Consider the following 21,143-nt stretch of genomic DNA (forward strand, 5'->3'; position numbering starts at 1 on the left):
GAACCATTGATCAAGTACCACACATGGCTAATTTAAAAATTTAGTTTTCAACACGTTTGCTGTTGATTATAAAAGGAAACATTTTTGTTTTTACAAAGACCATATAAATCTATTATGTACTCAATACAAATATTATGCAAGATTAAAAAGCTCTAACAACCATATGTTACAAGCATAGGACTGATTTTTTCTGATAAAATTTTGACTTGCACATTCTCTAATTTTAAAGTAATATTGATCTTCCAGTGTTTCAAACAAGAAAAATCATGTAATATGGTAGCAAAAAGCTTAAGCATTTGCGTACATCGCTGAACAAGAAAAAGGGCAAGTCGCGATTTCTCAGAACGCTCAAATCGGAGGGCCTGCACAAGCTGAAGCAAGTAGCACTGCAGTTCTTCATCCTCTGCTCGTTCAAGGACATTTACTGCATATGCACGCACCTGTTAAAGAACAAACAAATAATTATATATATACACTTCAAAAAATTTGAACCACATTAAAGGTGAATGCAAAAACAACTTATTTCTAAACTGAATTCAGCAATATAAAACCTTATAACCAATATTTCTTGGTATTGTCCTCGTCCTTCATTACTTACATAGACAGAATATATTCAGCTTAACGGTCAGATAAAATTCTCAAAATTATACTAACCTCTTCGCTCTTGAATAAAGGAGACAATAGCTCCAATGCATCTGCAGTGTCAATAGGTGCCCACCGCCGCATCAAATCCAGTGCCTGCTTGGCTTCCTATCAATAGTTTACAAATATAATTGTCAGCACAGCATAATCTGCATTGTCAATTCAAACTGAAGAAAAACTACTGGGGAAAATCAATTTTTTATTGGAATCTTCTCCTTATCTTGATTTTTTGTTTTAAAGACTTCTTAATAAAAATAAATGGTTACCTTTTGTTTTAAAGAAGTGTAAATCAGTACAAAAAAGAACTACCCTATGTGTACCCAAAGAATGAGTACTGGCAGTACTTGGGCTAATTAAACTAGTGTTATTAGAAGAGGTGTTATCAGCACTGGACTGGAACCAGTTGGACTAACTGACCCAACTGGTGTACAATGCAACTAAGTACCCTCAGAAAGCAGAATTAAGAAAACACAGAATTTTATGAGTGGGGCAGCCTAACATTCAACCATGGTGCCCTCATAATGCTATGTAATTAATGGTAATGAAAAAAACAATAATTTATGAGTGGGAGAGACTAATATTCAACCATAGGGCCCTAATATGCTACGTAATTAATCATAATGTTATATTCTTGAAGTTATTCTCCTAATTTAAATTTAACATAATCATTAATTGTTTCCAAATGTCTGAGAGTGGTTCCAATTTCATTGGATTTCAAATGGAGAAGGAAGAATGTTAGATCCCACTCAAAATCCAATAGACTTAATAATTTTTGGGATTTCATGATGGGAGGATTGCAACATTTTCATTGGATTCTGTCATGTATGAGCATGTGGAACTAGCATTTAATCAAGAGCACCAAGCCCTCTATGTACCTCGATATTGGAGGCCTTGACTGTTGAACTCCTTTGTCATGACCCCAGTCAAAATGTAATCATCACTCAAACAAAATCTCGATTTGACATGTTAAGCTTTTTCTATCTTATTGTAATGCTTCGAAGGTGATATTGATGACAAGGATCCCAATATAGGCAATGATTTTGATGATTTGTAAGTATTTGTTGTAGCATGATGTTTTTGGACTTTAGAAGCCATTTAGAGCTTCTTTGTTGATGTAATTATGGTTCAGAGATGGATTGCATTTGCTGCTATTTTAGTTTTAAGCAGCCTAACTTTCTATATATATAAGGCATTTTGCATATTTGTGTGTGTGTATGTTTGTTTCCAAAATTTGCATATTATGTAGTTTTTGGTCTACCCATTCTTTTCCCTGTTTTTATCTGGTCTCAAACCAATTCTGGTCCGATTCTTGGTTTTGGGGTCGACTTGCTTGATGACCAGTCCAGTTCCAATAACACTGATTAGAGCTTCAAAGTCAAAGTTGAAAATTTAAATTTAAATTTCATTAATGTCCATTAAAGACTAAAATAGGTCAAAATGACTAGTAACTACACGTAATAATAGCCAAGCAAAAGAATGGGGTTAAAAACCCACCCCTAGATGAAATCAAATGAAAAATGAATACAAGACAGCCCTGTAAGGCAGCCTGAGCTTTCATGACAGAGAAAGGCAAGAGTTGGAAATGCCAGTCAAGTACACTGCATTAATGCTGCAATTGACAACCATCAGGTTCTGCACCAGTCTGTCATCACCAAGTTGAAGATGTTGGTCAAGTACACTGCATTAATGCTGTAGTTGACAACCATCAGGTTCTGCACCAGTCTGCCATCAATAAAACTATAGCTATCATCAATGGTGTCTCACTCAGAGTGATAGATGAAGGTGCTATTCATTGCATTATTTGTGCTAGTGCTTTACATAGATTTCGATCAGTGGCATAAAAAACATGATTTTACAGTTACTTTTTTTGTTAAGGTTGCTCATCTCTGCCGATAATATGTTCAAGTTTTCTTGGAATCTACTTGCATGAGGTTTTTAACCTTTTATTAATCAATGTTTTGAAAAAACTTATGTGCTATCTGTTGCCCACCAAAATCGGTAATCCCATAGGAAACAACTTTTCTCCAACATTTGACAACTAGCCAGCCAGCAGCACTTGACGCTCACTTCTTAATGAAGATATGCCATCTGCATTAGCCATGCACCTCTCACCATCCAACATTCCTCCTAAATGAAGGTGGTGTGAAAATTTCTAAAATGGAAATCCTAATGCAGTGATTAATATGACTTCTTCTACTTATTACTTCAGAGATAAGTTATCTACTGTATTCTTACAGCAGATATTGAAGTGTATTCTACTGCAGCCTTCACAATTAATGCATTGCAGAAATTAAATGAAAGTAAAATGTCGGGACATATACAAATACAATAACACAGTTATTTTTGGACATTTGTCCACGGAAAAACCCAATGCGGTAAAACCGGTGCAGCAGATGAGGGCTTTATTGTTCTTCAACAAAAATCAACATGTACAAAATTTCACCCAGCAGTATCGAACTGAGAAATATTTACAGACGTTCATGAACAAGTGTCTGAACCGAGAGAGAAGTTCCTTGACCCTTTGTGTCTCTCTGGCTTGCCCAGCGTCAATTTCTCTAACCTCTGGACTAGCCTACGCAGTGCTTGCATCACACAGTCCAGCATTGCCTCTCCCAGCATCAATCTGCCCAGCACTGTTCCTTCTGTTGCTCTGTGTCTTCGTCCCTATCTCCCTGACTGATGTTGAACCCTCTTTGTCTCTCCTCCACCTGCAACTCTCCCTCTAAATCGATTTTCTCTTGCCGAACTTCGACTAGTGAGAAAATCGATTTCTCTTGGGCAACTGAGTATCTACCTGGTCTGTCTTCCAAGTGACCCTCAAGTCTCTTCTTACATCTTCCTGTTGAGCAATCAACGGCCTAGATTAAAACATAATCAAAGGCTCGGATCGTTTTGACTTGATCCACAGCTTTTTCTAGAAGTTTCACCCCTGACTAGATTAATACCCATTAATATTTTAATTTTCCTAAATTTAGATTTAGGAACCCCATTAAAAATATTTATTATTTTAATAAAATCACCTCTGGGTGGAATTTCCAAAAACACTTTCTGGGTTCTTTGGAATACTTGTGCCCAAGCCTCCCTGCAAAATTTAAGGCTTAGAGCACATCTAATGCTACCCCAAATCAACAATCCCTCTTAGCGAGGAATGTGCTCTAGCAATATATTGCCTCTCGGCACACTGCTTTGACTCTAAAGCATCGTCTCTGCGTTATTGATGCCTGACATGTTGTCCATCAACTACTGCGTTGTTCTTGCTGCTACTATATTGTTGCCTTTGACACTGCTACTGTTAATGCTACATTTCTACTGCAACTCCCTCTGGATCTGTGTTGTTGTTGGTCCTGCCACCCAACACTACATCTACACTGCATCCTGCTCCTGCTACTAAAACGAATTTTCAATCATACCCAACTTCTCTCTGAACTGAGTAAACTTAGCTCTTCCGAGAGCCTTTGTGAGTATATCAGCAACCTTCTCTCTTGTGGGAACATGCTATAGTTGTATTGCCCCACGCTGAACACAGTCTCTGATAAAGTGACAATGGATATCTATATGTTTCGACTGATCATGAAATACTGGATTCTCAAAGAGCTTAATGCAACTCTGATTATCGTAGTAAACCTTGGCCACCTCCATCCTTTTCCTAAATAGGCTCACAAGCAATTTTCTAAACCATATGGCTTCGCATGTAGCTGTGTTGGCTGCCATATATTTTGCTTCTGTTGAACTTAGTGCTACTGATTTCTGCTTCCTATTGCACCATGATATCATCCCTGATCCAAACTGAAGCAATACCCAGAGGTACTTTTTTGGTCTACTAAATTACCTGCCCAATCTGCATTGATCAACCCATTCAAGCTTACGTCCTCTCCTCTCGAGTACTTCAACCCATATCTAAATGTTCCTCATACATACCTAAGTATGTGTCTAGTTGTTGCCCAATGCACTCTTTTTGGTTCCACCATGAACTGACTGAGTGTTAAACACAAAACAAATGTTTGGCCCAGAGTTGACCGAATACATAAGTGACCCAATAAGTTGTCTGTACAAGGTGGGATCTACTTAGTTATCCTCTGATGCATCTATTTTCTTCCAAATGGTGATCATAGGAATAGCCATGGGTCGGCAATCCTGCATTCTAAATCTCTTCAGAATCTTTGTAGCATATCTTCCTTGACCAAGGAAGATCTCCCCATTCTTCTGCCAAACTTCCAAGCCCAGAAAATGATGCATCAATCCCATGTCCTTCATGTCGAATTCGACTTCAAGATTCTTCTTGCAGTCCTAGATGAGCCTAGATGATCCAGTTAGAAACAGGTCATCTACATATAGTACCAAAATAAGTGGCTCATTCTCTACCAGTAAATAGTAGAGATTTTGATCAGCATCACTCTTGACAAATCCCAACTGCTGCAAGTAACTATAAATTCGACCATATCATGCTCTAGGTGCCTGCTTGAGCCCATATCGGGCTTTCTTCAACCTGCAAACATGAGACTTCTTCTCATGAGTTTCAAAGCCTTCGGGTTGTTCTATATACACCTCTTCTTCTATCACCCCGTTCAAGAATGTTGTCTTGACGTCCATCTGGTGAATCTCCCATCCCATTTGAGCTGCTAGGGATATAACAGATCTGATAGAGGTGTAACAAGCAACTGGGGCAAAGGTCTCTTCATATTCTATTCCTTCTTTCTGAGCATACCCATTTGCCACGAACCTTGCCTTGTACTTCTCTATGTTCTCGTCTGCAGCATACTTGATCTTGTAGATCCATCGCGATCCTACAACAGATCTATTTTCCGATCTAGGTACTGCTTCCCAGACATCATTCGTCATGATGGAGTTGTACTCTTCCACCATGGCATCCACCCACACTTGGTGTTGAACAACTTCATGAAAGTTGGACGGTTCTCCAACCTGAGCTACCAATGCTTGGTATCTATCTAGTTGTCTGCGTTGCCTTTTCTCGACTCTAGGAGCTCCAACAAACTCCTTTGCATCCCTTAGTGTCTGCCTCACTTCTCTACTCATTCTACCACTGGTGGTGGGAGGTTCAACCAATTCTTCCTCCTCACTTTGTTGTTTCATCTTTTGAGAGGCCTCTCCATTTCCTCCCTCTAAGGAAATACTAGTACTAGTCATTGTACTTGTCCCAGATGTATGCTCTCCTTCCTATCCTTCTAGCCCCCCTTGCGGCTCTTGGACTAACGTAACATCTCCTGACTGATCTTCTGCAGGCATTTCACGAGATTTCCTGAAAGCTCTATCTTCCATGAACTTTGCATCTCATCTTACTACAATCTTCCTAGTGCCCGGAATGTAGATTCTATGTGCCTTTGAGATCTCGTTGTATCCCACAAGATACCCAATTCTCTACAATTTGATCCAATTTGCTACGCTTCTCGTCTGATATGTAGCAATAAGTCATGCTTCCGAATATCCTGAGATGACTGAATTCCGGCTTCTTCCCTATGAATACTCCTTCGGGCATTCTCGTCCCCAATGCTTTATGAGGAGTTCTATTACGAATATATATTTTCGTGTTGCAAGCTTCTGCCCATAGACACTTAGGTAGATCCTAATCATACAACATAGCTTTGGCTGCCCCAACAATAGTTCGGTTCTTTCGTTCTGCCCTAAGTTGCAGGAAACGCAGGTACAGGGTCCGTTTCCGTACGGAAACGAAACGGAAACGCGTTTCCGCGTACCGTACGGCCTGGAAACGCGTTTCCGGCCGTACGGCCACGTTTCCCGAAACGGAAACTTGGCCGTACGGCCGGAAACGCGTTTCCAGGCCGTACGTGCCACGTTTCCCCAAAAAAACACTTGTTTTTTAATTTTTTTTTTAATTTGTTTTTAATTTTTTTTAGGGTTTCCAGGTAGTAAATGTGATGTAAATTTAATCTTAATGTTTAAATGTTTATGTAAGTAAATGTATCATTCATGCTTTATGATTGCACATATATATAATAATAATTTTTAAATATTTTAAATATATATATATATATATTATTATATATATTCGCGTTTCCCCGTTTCCAAAATTTGGGGAGGTCACGTTTCGTTTCGCTTCCCCGTTTCGTTTCGCTTCCGCGTTTCCCCGTTTCGTGCAACTTAGGTTCTGCCACTCCATTCTACTCCGGATTATATGGACCTGTCCACTGTCTTTTGATGCCCTCCTTTGCGCTGAAATCTGTGAAATCCTTGTGTATATATTCTCCATTGTTATTTGAACACAATACCTTTATCTTTTTCCCTGTCATAATTTCAACAAGAGCATTGAACTCTCGGAAATGATCAAAGACCTCATCCTTGGTCTTTAAGAAATAGATCCAAGTTTTTCTGGAGTGATCATCGATAAAAGTGACAAAGTATTCGCCACCATTAAGAGCCCTTGTGGACATAGGACCACAGATATCTGAGTGTATTAATCCTAGATTCCTAATACATCCTTTTCCCTATTGTTACTTCTGGGAAAAGCTTCTTTAGCGTACTTTCCTAGTACACATCCTCTGCATAAGTCATCATGTTCATTACTTAAGACTGGTACCCCTGTAACAGTCTCTTTGAGCATCCTCAGTTCTCCACGGCGTAAGTGCCCCATTCGCTTATGCCATAATTCATTTCGCTTCTTCTCACCATTATAGTTGATGCCTATCAATGCCATTGGCGATTCAAGCTACAACCTATACAACTTGTTACTTCGAACCCCAATTTTCTTTTTCCTCTTTCAGCCTAGATGATTAGCGTATACTTTCTTCCCGATGAAGTATACATCATATCCCTTGTCCTGTAACTGGGACACTGAAATTATATTCATCCCTAATCCTGGCACATGCAGAACATTTGTGGCTCGGATGTCGCTCCCTACTTCCATCTAAAAAGCTATGGTGTCCCCTACGGAGGTACACTTCGTTCTGTTTCCCATAGTTATTTGGAAGTCCATCCGTTCTTCATGATAGCTAGAGAAATGTTCTCGTACTCCAGTCATATGAGCTAAAGCCCCACTATCAATGTACCAAACTTCTGTTGATGTCGAATTACCTAAGCACGCAATTTCTTCATCTAATCTGGTACACAAGCCTTGGATATTTTGAGTATCCATATTGTCCAAATTCTAACGCTAACCTATCTCAGCAATTGTTGTAGGAAAAACCGTCTCTTCCTTGTTGAGTCTTCTGTTGTGTTGCTCCTTCTACCACTAATAGATTTCGACTGGAAAAGGCTTACCTCTCTATCGGCTCACTCAAAGAGAGTTTTCCCACAAAATCCATTCTCTTTGGTTTGAACTGCTCAGCCCTCTAGGAGATTCGAATTTCTGCTCTAGTAGGGATTTCAAATTCCTTTGGATCTTCTGGCTTCTCTTTCGCTTCCCTGTAGCTCTGATACAATGTCAAAATTTTTAAAATGGAAATCCTAATGCAATGATTAATATGACTTCTTCTACTTATTACTTCAGAGATAAGTTATCTACTGTATTCTTACTACAGATATTGAAGTGTATTCTACTGCAACCTTCACAATTAATACATTGCAAAAATTAAATGAAAGTAAAATGTCGGCACATATACAAACACAATAACACAGTTATTTTTGGACAATTGTCCCTGGAAAAACCCAATGCGTGAAAACCGATGCAACAGATGAGGGCTTTACTATTCTTCAACAAAAATCAACATGTACAAAATTTCACCCAACAGTATAGAACTAAGAAATATTTACAGACATTCTTGAACAAGTGTATGACCCGAGAGAGAAGTTCCTTGACCCTTTGCGACTCTCTGGCTTGCCCAACGTCAATTTCTCTAACCTCTAGACTGGCTTGCGCAATACCTGCATCACACAAGCCAGCGCTGCCTCTCCCAGCATCAATCTACCCTGGGTTGTTCCTTATGTTGCTCTGTGTCCTCATCCATGACTCCTTGACTGATGTTGAACCCTCTTTGTCTCTCCTCCACCTTCAACTCTCCCTCTGAATCAATTTTCTCTTGCCGAACTTCGACCAGTGAGAAAATCGATTTCTCTTGGGCAACTGAGTATCTGCCTGATGTGTCTTCCAACTAACCCTCAAGTCTCTTATATCTTCATGTTGAGCTATCAACAGCCTAGATTAACACATAATCAAAAGCTCAAATCGATTTGACTTGATCCATGCCTTTTTCTAGAAGTTCCACCCCTGATTAGATTAATACCCATTAATATTTTACTTTTCCTAAGTTTAGACTTAGGAACCCCATTAAAAATATTAATTATTTTAATAAAATCACCTCTGGGTGGAATTTCCCAAAACGCTTTCTGGGTACTTTGGAATACATGTGCCCAAGCCTCCCTACAAAATTTGAGGCTTAGAGCACATCCGATGTTACCCCAAATCAACAGGTGGGATGCTACTCTATAGGTACTTTGATCATTTTGCAATCAAGTGCTTACACTTGATGTTTTGGTCATTTAATATAGATAAAGTGGCAATCTAGAAAATTAACCAAACTTGACTATGAATTTGTTCTCTCACATTACCAAGGGGTTAATCCTTGGCCCTAGTCTCATGGGACCTTCACTTGAGACCTTAGGGTTATAGGAGAAACACTATTTAGAAAACAAAGATTGAAATAGTGTGTCCATTCTCCTTTACACCCTACCTAACACTTTCCATGTCATATTATACCATCTCCATTCTTTTGGTCTAACTTGTCATTGGTTCATTAGGATTTGGAACCCTCTTATCCACATCCTTTATTAGGACCAGGAAACATTGCCTTGGAGGTTGATGTACCTAAAAGAATGAAAAGCAAAATTTTGGACACAATGAAAGAAAAAGAAAATCAAAATGAGAAATATGGTTGGGAGATAAGAGAGCGCATGGGCAATTGGGCAAAGCCATAGCATGAGCTCTACCCTCCTCATTAGCCATCACTCGGCTCCTATGCAATTGATGCTCCTCCTCATTAAAAAGAACCCTTGCATGTCCCAACCCTAATGAGCAATAAAATACCTCATTTTAAGAGGTTAAATTAAATGCTATATCACAAAAAACAAGATCTAATCCTTTAGCTATGCACTCATAATAAAAAGCATTATTATGAAGAAGTAAAAGGCACACTATAAGGTTAGAAAAAGTAGGCCAAGCAGGGTAACTTATCCCTCCATGATTCTTACCTCCATTACATCTATACACTCAAGATGTGGACTCCCGTTAGCTAGTCCCCTTGACCATGGCACTTGGCCATTACATCTATAGACTCAAGATGTGGACTCCCGTTAGTTAGTCCCCTTGACCATGGCACTTGGCCATGAAGCTTTTCCCCTCCACTGCCACTCAATTACACCAATACCTATTGATTGAAAGGTTAACCTTGGAAATGCCAACTCCCCTTGGTGACTAGAAGAACCTAATATGGTTGACTATTAGCCACCCCTACCAAGGTAGAGAAAACCTTTACGAAACTTGGTCTACTTATATACTGGAAGGTGATCTCAGTTTGAAATATTAATATGCCCTTAAGATACAAATTTGGTCTTTAATGAATGGTTATATTATCTTAGTCTTTAATGAATGCTTGCTTTGAATGGAGTTTAAGTTGGTGTTGCTAGTGTTGATTTGTGTAGCTTGGGAGGTATTGCACCTATTTTGTCACAAGTCCATGGAAGCAGTTGTACCAAATTTTTCAAAGTTCAAAATCATCAGCCACACGATTATCATGTTATTGTAAAACCAATTTTTCCAAATTGTAATGTAAATAATGCTAGTACGATCGTTTAAATTATGTAACAACTTAGGTAAGCCTATGATTTTAGCGACAAATTACATCCTAGGAGGTTTTTCGTCTCACTAACTTATGTGTGTTTCTAAACATGGATAATCAGTAGAGTTTTTCCCTCCAACTTAAACCCCAAAGCTAGGGTCGAATTTATTGATAGAATTTTAGATGAGTCCTAGTGTTTTTAGTCTAGTCGATTGTAAAAGTGATTTAGAAATTTTAAGCCATTAAGCTAAATTATTTTATTACAGATCACTTGGTCTACTAGATCATATTGTGTCACAGAATTGGATAAACATTATGAGGGTCTATAACAAACAGGCATTCTCCCTTTGAGGGTTGAATTTGTAATTATCTGATGTAAAAAAAATTAGCACATGGTCCCTCGCAATCAGACACCATGGATAAAGTATTTGAGGGTGGAAAAATAATTAAGAATGAATTAATTAATTTTTCTGGCAAAAACAAAATTAAATCCTAAGCCAAGTGGAAAATGACCAAAAATTTCGTGGGTCATGAAGAAGTCAAAGTTTGAAGGTCCCCCCGCCAAGGCAGAAATGGATTTTTTAAGAAAAAGTAAGCCCTTGGACCTTGGTCATTAAGTCAAAGTCAAATGTTTGAGGAAATTAATCCAAAACAATTATTTTTGGATTAATAAAAAATGGTTTTTATGAAAAATTCGAAAATTCCTCAAAAATAAATATTTTCGACGAGAGAGACTAAAAGTTGATCAAGTCTTTATCAACAATAGAGATTATTTTGACAAGCATCAAGTCAACTAGCCGTTATTTTCCCAATTGGAGGGATTTTCCCTATAAATAGAAAGCATTTTGCTTCTATTCGATATCTTTGGCTAATGTAATTTTGTAAAACGTTGGTGTGAAGCCACTATTCTGTTGGGAATGTTTGAAATTCATAATAAAAAACATTGGGGTACAGTTAATGGTGTATTTTTCTCATTGATCCATGGTATGTGTTAGGTATGTGTCTTCCTATATTGTGCTCAAAATTTTACAAACTTGTTTATTCAATAGATGGTGATAAGAACATTATATTGGTAGAATTTGGGTATATCTTAGGTGATCTGATTCACCATGTGTCCAACAAGTTTTTTTGAAGAAATATATAGAGTTTGCAGGTTCCTCGGCCATTGGGGTCCAAGTTCACGGACTGCAGGAATAGGCTGGCCTTGTTGGATTCTGACAAATTTATGTCATTTTCTTACTTCATTAAGGCTGTGGTTAATATCTATCTTTCGAAATACATCAAGCCATTGTCAATGTTATAAGAATTATTTTTCAAAAATTCTTTCAAACATTGTATAATTCTATATCTGTAAATATATTTTGTAAAATAATTTTGTAAATAAATTTTTTTAACCCTTGTTTTGCAGCAACTGGGGTTTGGCGTTTATTTTTCAAATTTTGTATATATTGCGGTTTTGGGTATTTTATTTTTCATTTGTGCAGGTGAGATCCAACCCATTTGAAGAAGATTTGTTGGCGTTTGAGCTAAATCTAGGCCCTTGAGGATAAGATCTAGTCTCCCAATTTTTTGCAGGGCCAACATCAAGGAAGTTTGCAGTGAAATTGAGCAACATTGAAGATCTGAAGCAAATTCATAATATTTGGCAGAGGTTTCAATTTTTTTAGGGGCTCCAAGCCCAGTGTTTACCCTCAGGCCTTGGCCATTGTTGTGTTTAGTCTAGCTGTATGCCTTAAGGGCCACAACCATCCTTGTTTAGCTATGTCGTGAGGCTTAGAGGCCTCAGCCTCCTCCAAGAGCTGGACGGAAACCCTTTGGGGTTTGCTGTGGGCCATTTTAAGCCGCCAAAGCCTGGCCGCAGGCCCTATGGGACTCCCTATCCCTTCGGGATCCTCCGCTGCCCCCTATTTCTCTCCCTTAGTCCTGCTGTGGGACTCCCTATCCCTTCGGGATCCTCCGCTGCCCCCTATTTCTCTCCCTTAGTCCTGCTGTGGGACTCCCTATCCCTTCGGGATCCTCCGCTGCCCCCCTATTTCTCTCCCTTAGTCCTGCCGCAAGACTTCTAGGCCTTCGCCTGCCTTCTATTCCCCCTCTCTCTTCCCTTTCGGCCCTTTTTCTTCCTCTCCTTACCCTTTTCCTTCTCTGCTGCCTCACAGAAACCACCTTCTAGCTCTCAGCCTGCCTTGGAGGCCTTGCTGCAGGCCTCTAGGGTCTCCTTCCCCTCAACGCAGGCCTATATAGGCATTTGTCCCTTGTTGTGTCCCTTCCTCTAGCCTAGTGTTTCCTCTTTGAGCCTTAGTTTGGCCTCACCTCATCTCATTCCCTCTCTGTTGGTGAATACTTGATTTCTGCGCTAATTATTTAGTGTCTTGCAGCAGTGTTGGGCATAATTTTGGTGGTTGCAGACACCTCTTTCATTGGCAAAGTGTTGGGAAAAAGGACAAATTTTCTACTGGGCGTAGGGCCATTGGTTTGCCTCTCAAAGCCTTACTCATCTCACTGTTTGCCTACAGCAGTCTAATCTTGTTCTAACAGTGATATCCAGCTCATCTAAACGACACAAACTCAGTTCACAAATACTCTAACTCATTGGTAAATCATTGCATGAATTGGGTTTTCATTTATGTAGCTTGTTTCAAGAAAATTTGCTGACTGTTGTAAGCTTGTTGAGGTCTGATATTAACAGGGATATAAGTGTTTTGCGTCCACATTTAAAGTGCTCTCAAGGTCACATAATTTGAGAAAGTTTGACATATTTAGCATAAATTTACTCACTGTTAGCTCACTGTTGTCATAGGTTGTCTTACTGCTGTCCTAATTGCTCATTAATTGTCACTTGATATCATTGGGACATAAGGCTTTCACTGCTCATGCTCTAATTGCTCATTGTGGGAGGTGGTGTTTATATTTTGTTGCTTTTGAAGAAGTATCTAATGTTGGTTGTCTTGTGAAGTTCCATAATCCTAATTCTACACTAATAAGCTCATTCTCTAAAAGCACTTTAAATCTTGAATGGTATCTTGTTGAATGGTTTAAGTCTACTGTTGATAATATCGGCGATATATCGTCGATATTCGAAAATATCGCGATATTTTCGGCAAAACGATATATCGCCGAGAAAATATCGCGATATTTTCAAAATATCGGCAAAATATCGGCTATATTTAAAAATCTGAAAAAATTATTTTTTATGCTTGCCGATATTTTAGCCGATATTGCCGATAAGATATTTTCTGGACCCTCGCCGATATTTTGCCGATACTGATATTTTCAACACTGGTTTAAGATACATCACTTGTCTAATTGCATATCTCATCAAAATTGTCTTGTTAACATTGAAGAGGCTAATTGTTGAGAAATATTGGCTAAGAACATTTGCAATCTCATAATGTCTCATTGGCTAATTATCTAAGTGGATAAGTGCTCTGGTTTATTTATTTGTCATCATTGTCATCAATTATTGGTTAGTATCTTTGTGGATGGTAATTTTATCTTGAGCACTTGAGCAATTGTATCGTGGATATCTCTTGTTTATTATCGGCACTTGTTAAATTGGCAGTTACTCTTGTGGTTGAAATTGTATCTTCATAAGTACTTGTTGATATAATTTAAGATCAAATCATAACTGAAGTACTTAACATGAATAATCTTAACACAAGAAGCACTCAAGAATCTTGCATTGAGCATCCTAAGATTAGTCTTGCATTAATAACTTACCTCGAAGCATTAGTTTGGTTGATAAAGCATAGGAAAACCTTTCTCATCTAGCTTGACAAGCCTAGCACCTCTTTAGTGGTTAACACGGTGACCTTGCAATCTTCAAAGCCACAGTCTCTGCAGCGCCAGAGGCACTGAGTGGTTAGTACTTAAGGGGAAGTATCGTTAATCAAGCCTCTGCTTGCTTCCCCTTGGCCTCTTTCTCACAACCTACTCTGGAGACTAGCTTCAAAATAGTTAAGAGGAAGGATATACCTAGAAAAGGCATATAATTAGAAGTAATCAAGATTTTTGCACCACACCTAAGTCTTAGGATTTGCATAGCATATAGGATAGTTAAGCATTCAAGCAGCAGTTGTTCATACAGTTACTTGGTCTTTAATTGATATAAAGAAAGAAAATGACTCCATAAGGCACTGGTCTCACATCTAGATCTAATCTAATCTATAAATCTTGCTAAATCAACCAAATGGCTAAGCCATTCAATCGTGTCTCCCAAACTCGTTGGTTGCCAACTTGCCTTTCATTTCCATTTTATAGGGACTACCCCCCATACTCTGCTTTTGGGAAATAGCTAGAACTGAGAGGTCGGGGATCAGAGTGACAACCCCCGACCTGAGTCATTGTCGCACTGTGCCTATACAATCTGAGCGACAACATTTTCTGGCGCTGTTGTCAGGGAGGAGTTTATGTCATTCTCGGCGCTTCAACGATATCGTCTCAATCTTTCATCTTTCATCATTCCCTATCTCACCAACGCCACATTTTATGGCGACGTTGTGACATTATCTCTTCATCTTTTAATCACCTTACCTTTTGTCATCTAACTAATCTTTTCATCTTCTTTATCTAGACCTTTAGCACCTTGACATTTCGGTTGGTTTCCTGTTTGGTTGGCGACTCCACTTAATCATCCATTTACAAGAGCTTAGTCTAGAAGAAATCTTAGTAGCTTGTTTAACCCTACTCCCAATCCTTAAAAGGCTCTAAGAGCTTGATTAAACAAATTACATTCTAGAAAGCATTTAATCTTTCTCGTACAGAAGCCCTCCTTGATATCCACTTGCTTTTCATTAATCTCACCAATCAAGAATTCATGGCTTATTTCAATGCTTGCAACTTTGCCAACATACAAGGGTATCCTCATGATCTTCTAGATGATTCTGCTATGAACAAGCTTCCGATCTTCCAAGGGAACAATGCAATCAATGTTGTTGATCACATAGAGAAGTTAAACACCTTTCTACAAAGATATGCTCATGCATACAAATCATGAGAATGTTAGAATGAGGTTGTTTGTCCTTTTATTGGAGGAGGCTGCATTGGATTGGTTTCAATACAAGCCAGATAATGCTTTTGACTTTTTACAGGCCCTCACTAACACATTCAAAGATAAATTTTGGGATAAGGGAGAAGGAAAATATTGGTTAAATAATTTAACTCTATTAAGAAAAGGGAAAATGAGACAGTTGGGAAATTTAATCAAAGATTTAATGGTCTTCTAAAGGATATGACTCAAGACTACAAGCCACCTGACAAGACAATGTTAGAATAGTATGTTGAAGCCTTTGGTGTTGACACCAATACGAGATTCGATGTGCCAAGCCTATTACTTTAACAGTAACTGCTGCCCAGAATGTTGTTGAAGAATTAGAAAAAGATAACAAAGCTTCGGGTAAATCAGAGATTCTTGGTTTCGAAAGAGGTTCAGTTAAGACTAAAGGAAAATAGATTCATGAGGTAGAGCATGATCCCATTAAAGAATTAGCGCAGCCTATTGATTTACCTATCAGCAAGCAGATCTTCCAAATTGTACCACACAAATGACATGATGCCATGGGGTTCCAGATTGTGCCACACAAATGACATATGATGCAATGGGGCATCTTTTGTATAGTATCTCTAACCCTACTCCCTTTCATTTATGTCATTAGTTAGTTTTCCTTTTATGCACTTATGTTTTATAACTTTACATTTCAGTTTGTTAGAGTAGATTTTTCTATTCTAGCAAATATTATATGTATGCATGATGATTTGGATTGTGAAAGGATATCTATTTGATGGACTTTTGTTTTCTTGGATACAAGATTCTGGATTCTCAAGTCACTTCATGGAAGCAATGTGTTCCCATATGGAGCCAAATGTTAGACCTATTTCGTCACAAGTCCAAGGAAGCAGTTATACCAAATTTTTCAAAGTTCAGAATCCTAAATTTACTCACTGTTAGCTCACTTTTGTCATAGGTTGTCTTAACGCTGTCCTAATTGCTCATTAATTGCCACTTGATTTCATTGGAACATAAGGCTTTCACTGCTCATGCTCCAATTGCTCATTGTGGGAGGTGGTGTTTATATTTTGTTGCTTTTGAAGAAGTATCTAACGTTGGTTGTCTTGTGAAGTTCCATAATCCTAATTCTACACTAATAAGCTCACTTTTTAAAAGCACTTTAAATCTTGAATGGTATCTTGTTGAATGGTTTAAGATACATCATCTGTTTGCAGCGAGGGGCAGTTTGGTAGAAGGTTGAGAATACATATCAGAGATGCAGAGAAAGTGCCGAAGAGACAGCGCATAGCCTTGGAAGGCTGACGCAGAGGCTGAGGAAGCCAACGCAAGTGACGCAGAAGACCAAGAGGCTGACGCAGAAGCAGCAAACGTTGCAGAGACGCTAGCAGAGCTGACATTGGACTGTAGAGGAAGCGCTGAGGTATTTTTGTGGGGAAAACTAGAAGTTGAGGCAGACGCAGAGCAGAAAAGGTTGACGCAGTCCCTGGAGGGTGACATAGTTCTAGAGGGAAGCTTGGAGCAGCTTTTGTTGTCCAGCTAAAGAACAATCAAAGTTGTTGTGGGATCAATCATTCGGTTGTTGATTAGCTCGAATATTTGTCTCTGAAAAGAGATTCTTGAGTGCTAAACTTTTGGTGAAGGGCAGTGTAGGCTATTTTGGGTAAGCCACAAGCCCTATCAGCAGTTTGAAGGGCAACATAAGGTGTATTGAGTGGTTGTAAGAGGCAGCGGAGGTCTAGCCACTCCAAAACAGGCCAGCATGGAGGTGTTAGGGGCTACAAAACCCCAAAACAACAGCTCATGTAAGAAGGAACCTTCCTTGCCTTGGCCATAGCAAAAGGGAGATTGTTTGTGTAGGTATTTAAGGGTTGTTGCAGCATGCACATGCCCTAACCAGGAATAGCAGTGCAGCAGACTTGGAGCAGCAGTTATGATGTGCGTTGGATCCGTTCTTTGGGTCAGCGTGGATCAGATTGTTGGGCAATCTGTGGGAGCCAAATTGGTGGCTTCACATAGGAGCAATGGTACATAGCAGCAATGGTACATAGCAGCAATGGTACATAGGAGCAATGGTACTTGGTGCAGCAAGTACATGGTGTAGCAATGGTACTTGGTGCAACAATGGTACTTTGTGCAGTAATGGTACATGGTGCAGTGTTGGTACAGCAATAGGAGCTAAAAGTACAGTGCAGAATAGTGCAATGAAGAGCTTAGTAGTATAGTGATGGGTACAGTCATGATTAGTGAAACATGATGAGATGCAGCATAGTGATGATGGGTGCAGCATGGTGCAGCACAGTGACGTGCAGCATGATGATGAGGAGCAGCACAATGACAAGTGCAGCATGGTGATGGAATCACATTGGAGAATCAATTGAAGCAGCATGTCTTCGACTGAGTTCAGCTACCTCATGTATCATCTTCTTAGAGATGATCTATGCTCTTACTTAGACAAGTCTAAGTGTTGACTTATGTTGTAAATGTACTATCTCTCTCTCTCTCTGTTGAACTACTAAAGAACATATAAGAAGAATTGATCAAGGGTTTCCCCACATTGGGGTTTGTCCCTGACTAGTGCCACATCTTGTGTTTTCTTGTCTTGGCTTGTCTTTTGCGATTTATGTTTATGTTCTATCCGCAATTTACTATTATGTTGATGTGATTGCTAATCTGGAAATGATATTGAGCTAACTGAGAAAATTGAAATAAATTGCTCTACGCATAGAACATACCTAAACTTAACATGGTATCAGGGTGAGGTGAAGACAAAGCCCAAGCAAGATTGAAAGAGCAATCACCGAAGACAGTTGGGAAAGGACAAAAGGCTCAATGGATTCCTCATCCCTCTTCAAATTCACCAAGGGTGAAGTCGAAGCAGAGAATATTATTAGAATGGCATAGTGGAAACTTCTGATGACCTACCAAAAGATCGCTTCAATGGGAAGTACGAATCTAAGGGTGGAAGGAAAGGGAAATGCCTTGTTTGTAATAAGTTCGGCCATTATGCAAAGGAGTGTCTGAATGGTAAGGACACATCACTTGATGATGACAACAATCATTCCAAGGACATCTTCAATGATTGGATCATTGACAAGTAATGCAGGTCATCAAGGAAATCGCCGACTCTTCAAAGAAAGCAAGGAACCCCAGGTATGAAGAATCAAATGTTGTTTCTAATAAGATAAAGAAGCATTATCTTATATTGGCCCTCTCCTCCAGACCCTTTGGGAATCTAGCTTATTGATTGTAGTGCATCAAGGCACTTCATCGGATAGAAAGGTACACTCTCTAATTTGGTAGAGATGGAAACAATCGTGGGATTATACTTGGAGCCAATGCCACCTATCCCGGAAAGGGTGTAGGGAATGTTACCCCTCAATTGAATGAGGGTAACACGATTCATTAATAAGAATCTGTTAGGTCTCTATACTACTAGTGTAACCCTTTATTGTTATTAGTACAACCCCCTTATTATATTGTTATGCCCATGTAGTCCCCATATTGTTATTATTGTGCCCCATAGAAGCCCACTATTGTTATTATTACGCCCTACCATTATTATTGTTATGTCGGCTATGATTATATTATGACCCCTTAGACTCCTATATATAAAGGAGGTCTTGTCATTTGTATCATCCAAGAATTGTTCATTTGTATAATGTAAATAAGGTTGCCCCCTCGAAGAGGCTGATTTCTAAGGCGTTGATCTATCTTTTCTATCTTTTGTGAGCTAGTTTCATAACATTTGGTATCAGAGCTTTGGATTCTAGGGTTTCGCTGCTCCAAACAGGTCATCATAGCATTTTCGCTATAACTTTGTTTTTGCGACATTTCAAAAGCTAAAAAAAACCATTTGAGCCGAACTCTTGGTGAAGCTCGAGTCTGAATCTTAGCTCTTTTCTCGCTATATTTGAGGAGATATAATTTGAGAAAATTAGGGTTTTTGCGAACTCCCAAATTACATTCTAATCTGAGCAACAAATTGAAATTTCGTAAGAAGTTACAGAAAGAGGACAGACTGTAGATTTCTGTGTATATTTTTCAGATCCGAAGGTCGAAACAGTGACATGTGGCACGTCATACAAGTTTGCTCTACTGAAACATTATATAATCAGGTCATATTGGGAGATTGTGCATAACGCTTTGTTGGAGAATCAAATTCTAATCAGACTTGTGGGGTTAGAAAGAGGACTCAGAGGGATACTGCAGGACGCAATTTCAGAACTTGGAGATCTGAAGATACCGAGTTACAATTGTTTCAATATCAAACTCCTAAAATCAAGAAAAGGCGATATGAGGAAGTTTGATGGCAAGGATTCGGTAAATTGGATACTACAGATGGAACAATATTTTGATCTACATAAGGTTCAACTGTTACAAAAGGTACATATTGCATATTTATATTAAGAACCAAATCAATTTTTATGGTATAAAGGGCTTTGTTCTCGTAAAGCACTTGTCACTTGGTCAATTTTCATGGAAAAAATGATAGCACATTATGAGAATACAAAGAGTAACACCTTCTTTAGCCAACTGATAAATCTCGAACAAAAGGGTTCAATCGCAGAGCACATTGAGGACTTTCGAAAATTGAATATAAGGGTAAATGATATTCTAGATAAGCAAAGGATTGATGTCTTCATAGGGACTTTAAAGGATAACATTCAACATGAGGTTCGTCTTTGGGAACCCGATTCATTGGAAAAGGCATTCAGGTTGGCAAGAAAAATTGAAAGCTAAATTATGGAAACAAGGAATCTCACCACTCACGACTATAATTATGGAAGTGTTTTTTCTCCTAGCCTTCCACAACCTTCAAGGTTTACACCACAACAATTGGAAGAAAAGAGAGCAAAAGGGTTTTGTTACAGTTGTAATAGCAAATACACTAAAGGTCAAAACTGTGCTGAGAAGAAATTATTCTACATAGATTGTGAAGAGGAGGAAGAAAAGGAACAAGAAATGTCAAAAGAAGAGGATATACTGCAGGAACAAACCCTAGATAAAGAAGTAACAAATCCAACCATAGCTTGTAATACATTGGCTTGAATTACCACTCCTCAAACTATTACAACTATCAAAATAGAAGGACATATCAAGAAGAAAAAGGTTCAAGAAGTGAAAGATCACATCGAGAAAGAAGAAATGAATCTGACCATATCTTGTAATGCATTGGCCGGAAGTACGACTCCTCAAACTATCAATATAGATGATCCAGGTGGATATTGGTGGCCACCTACCAAGTCCACCTGGACCCCCACCATTGTCTTTCTCAGCATTTTCAGTTTCCTTAATTGTAGCACAACTTACTATTTTTAGCAGTTTTTCGGGTCCTGAACTTCCGGAGCCGTTTTGAGGCCCTAAACGACGTTTTTTGGAGAATCCGGGGGCAACACGAGTCCATGGAATGGACAAGTGTTGCCCGTTCCAACAATGATAGTGCTCGGATAGATCTTTCTGGACAAGTGTTGCCCGTTCCAACAATGATAGTGCTCGGATAGATCTTTCTAATGAGCTATTGTACGCGTCAAACGGAGATCATATGCCAAAGTTACAACCCCGGGAAGTTGATGTACCAACTTACCCCCAAACGGGGCCCACAGTTTGGCGTTTCATCTCCTAGGGTTAGGTTTTGGAATGTTAAGGGTTTTTCCATTGTTTCTCAACAATAAATAGGCCTTCGAGCCTCATTGTAACACAGTTCAGAGGCATGTAGCCATCACATCTCTTCTCAGAGATAAGCTACCATC

At 39.0% G+C, this 21,143-nt stretch overlaps 1 protein-coding gene across 1 annotated transcript in view; it reads right to left on the reverse strand.

Annotated features, from left to right (window-relative positions):
- The window catches only part of LOC149216328 (phosphatidylinositol 3-kinase, root isoform-like), a 477,313-nt gene that overhangs the window by 235,359 nt on the left and 220,811 nt on the right, over positions 1–21,143 (reverse strand). Inside the window, exons 9-10 of the mRNA XM_089392772.1 lie at positions 655–750; positions 305–440 (exon numbers count right to left, since the gene is read on the reverse strand). Coding sequence (XP_089248898.1) covers positions 305–440; positions 655–750 — 232 coding nt within the window. The remainder of the gene's footprint in view (positions 1–304; positions 441–654; positions 751–21,143) is intronic.

Source organism: Pinus tabuliformis, chromosome 1_1 (genome assembly GCF_031772625.1).
Source record: "Pinus tabuliformis cultivar Carrire ecotype Pingquan chromosome 1_1, CPIR1, whole genome shotgun sequence".
Lineage (NCBI taxonomy): Eukaryota > Viridiplantae > Streptophyta > Pinopsida > Pinales > Pinaceae > Pinus > Pinus tabuliformis.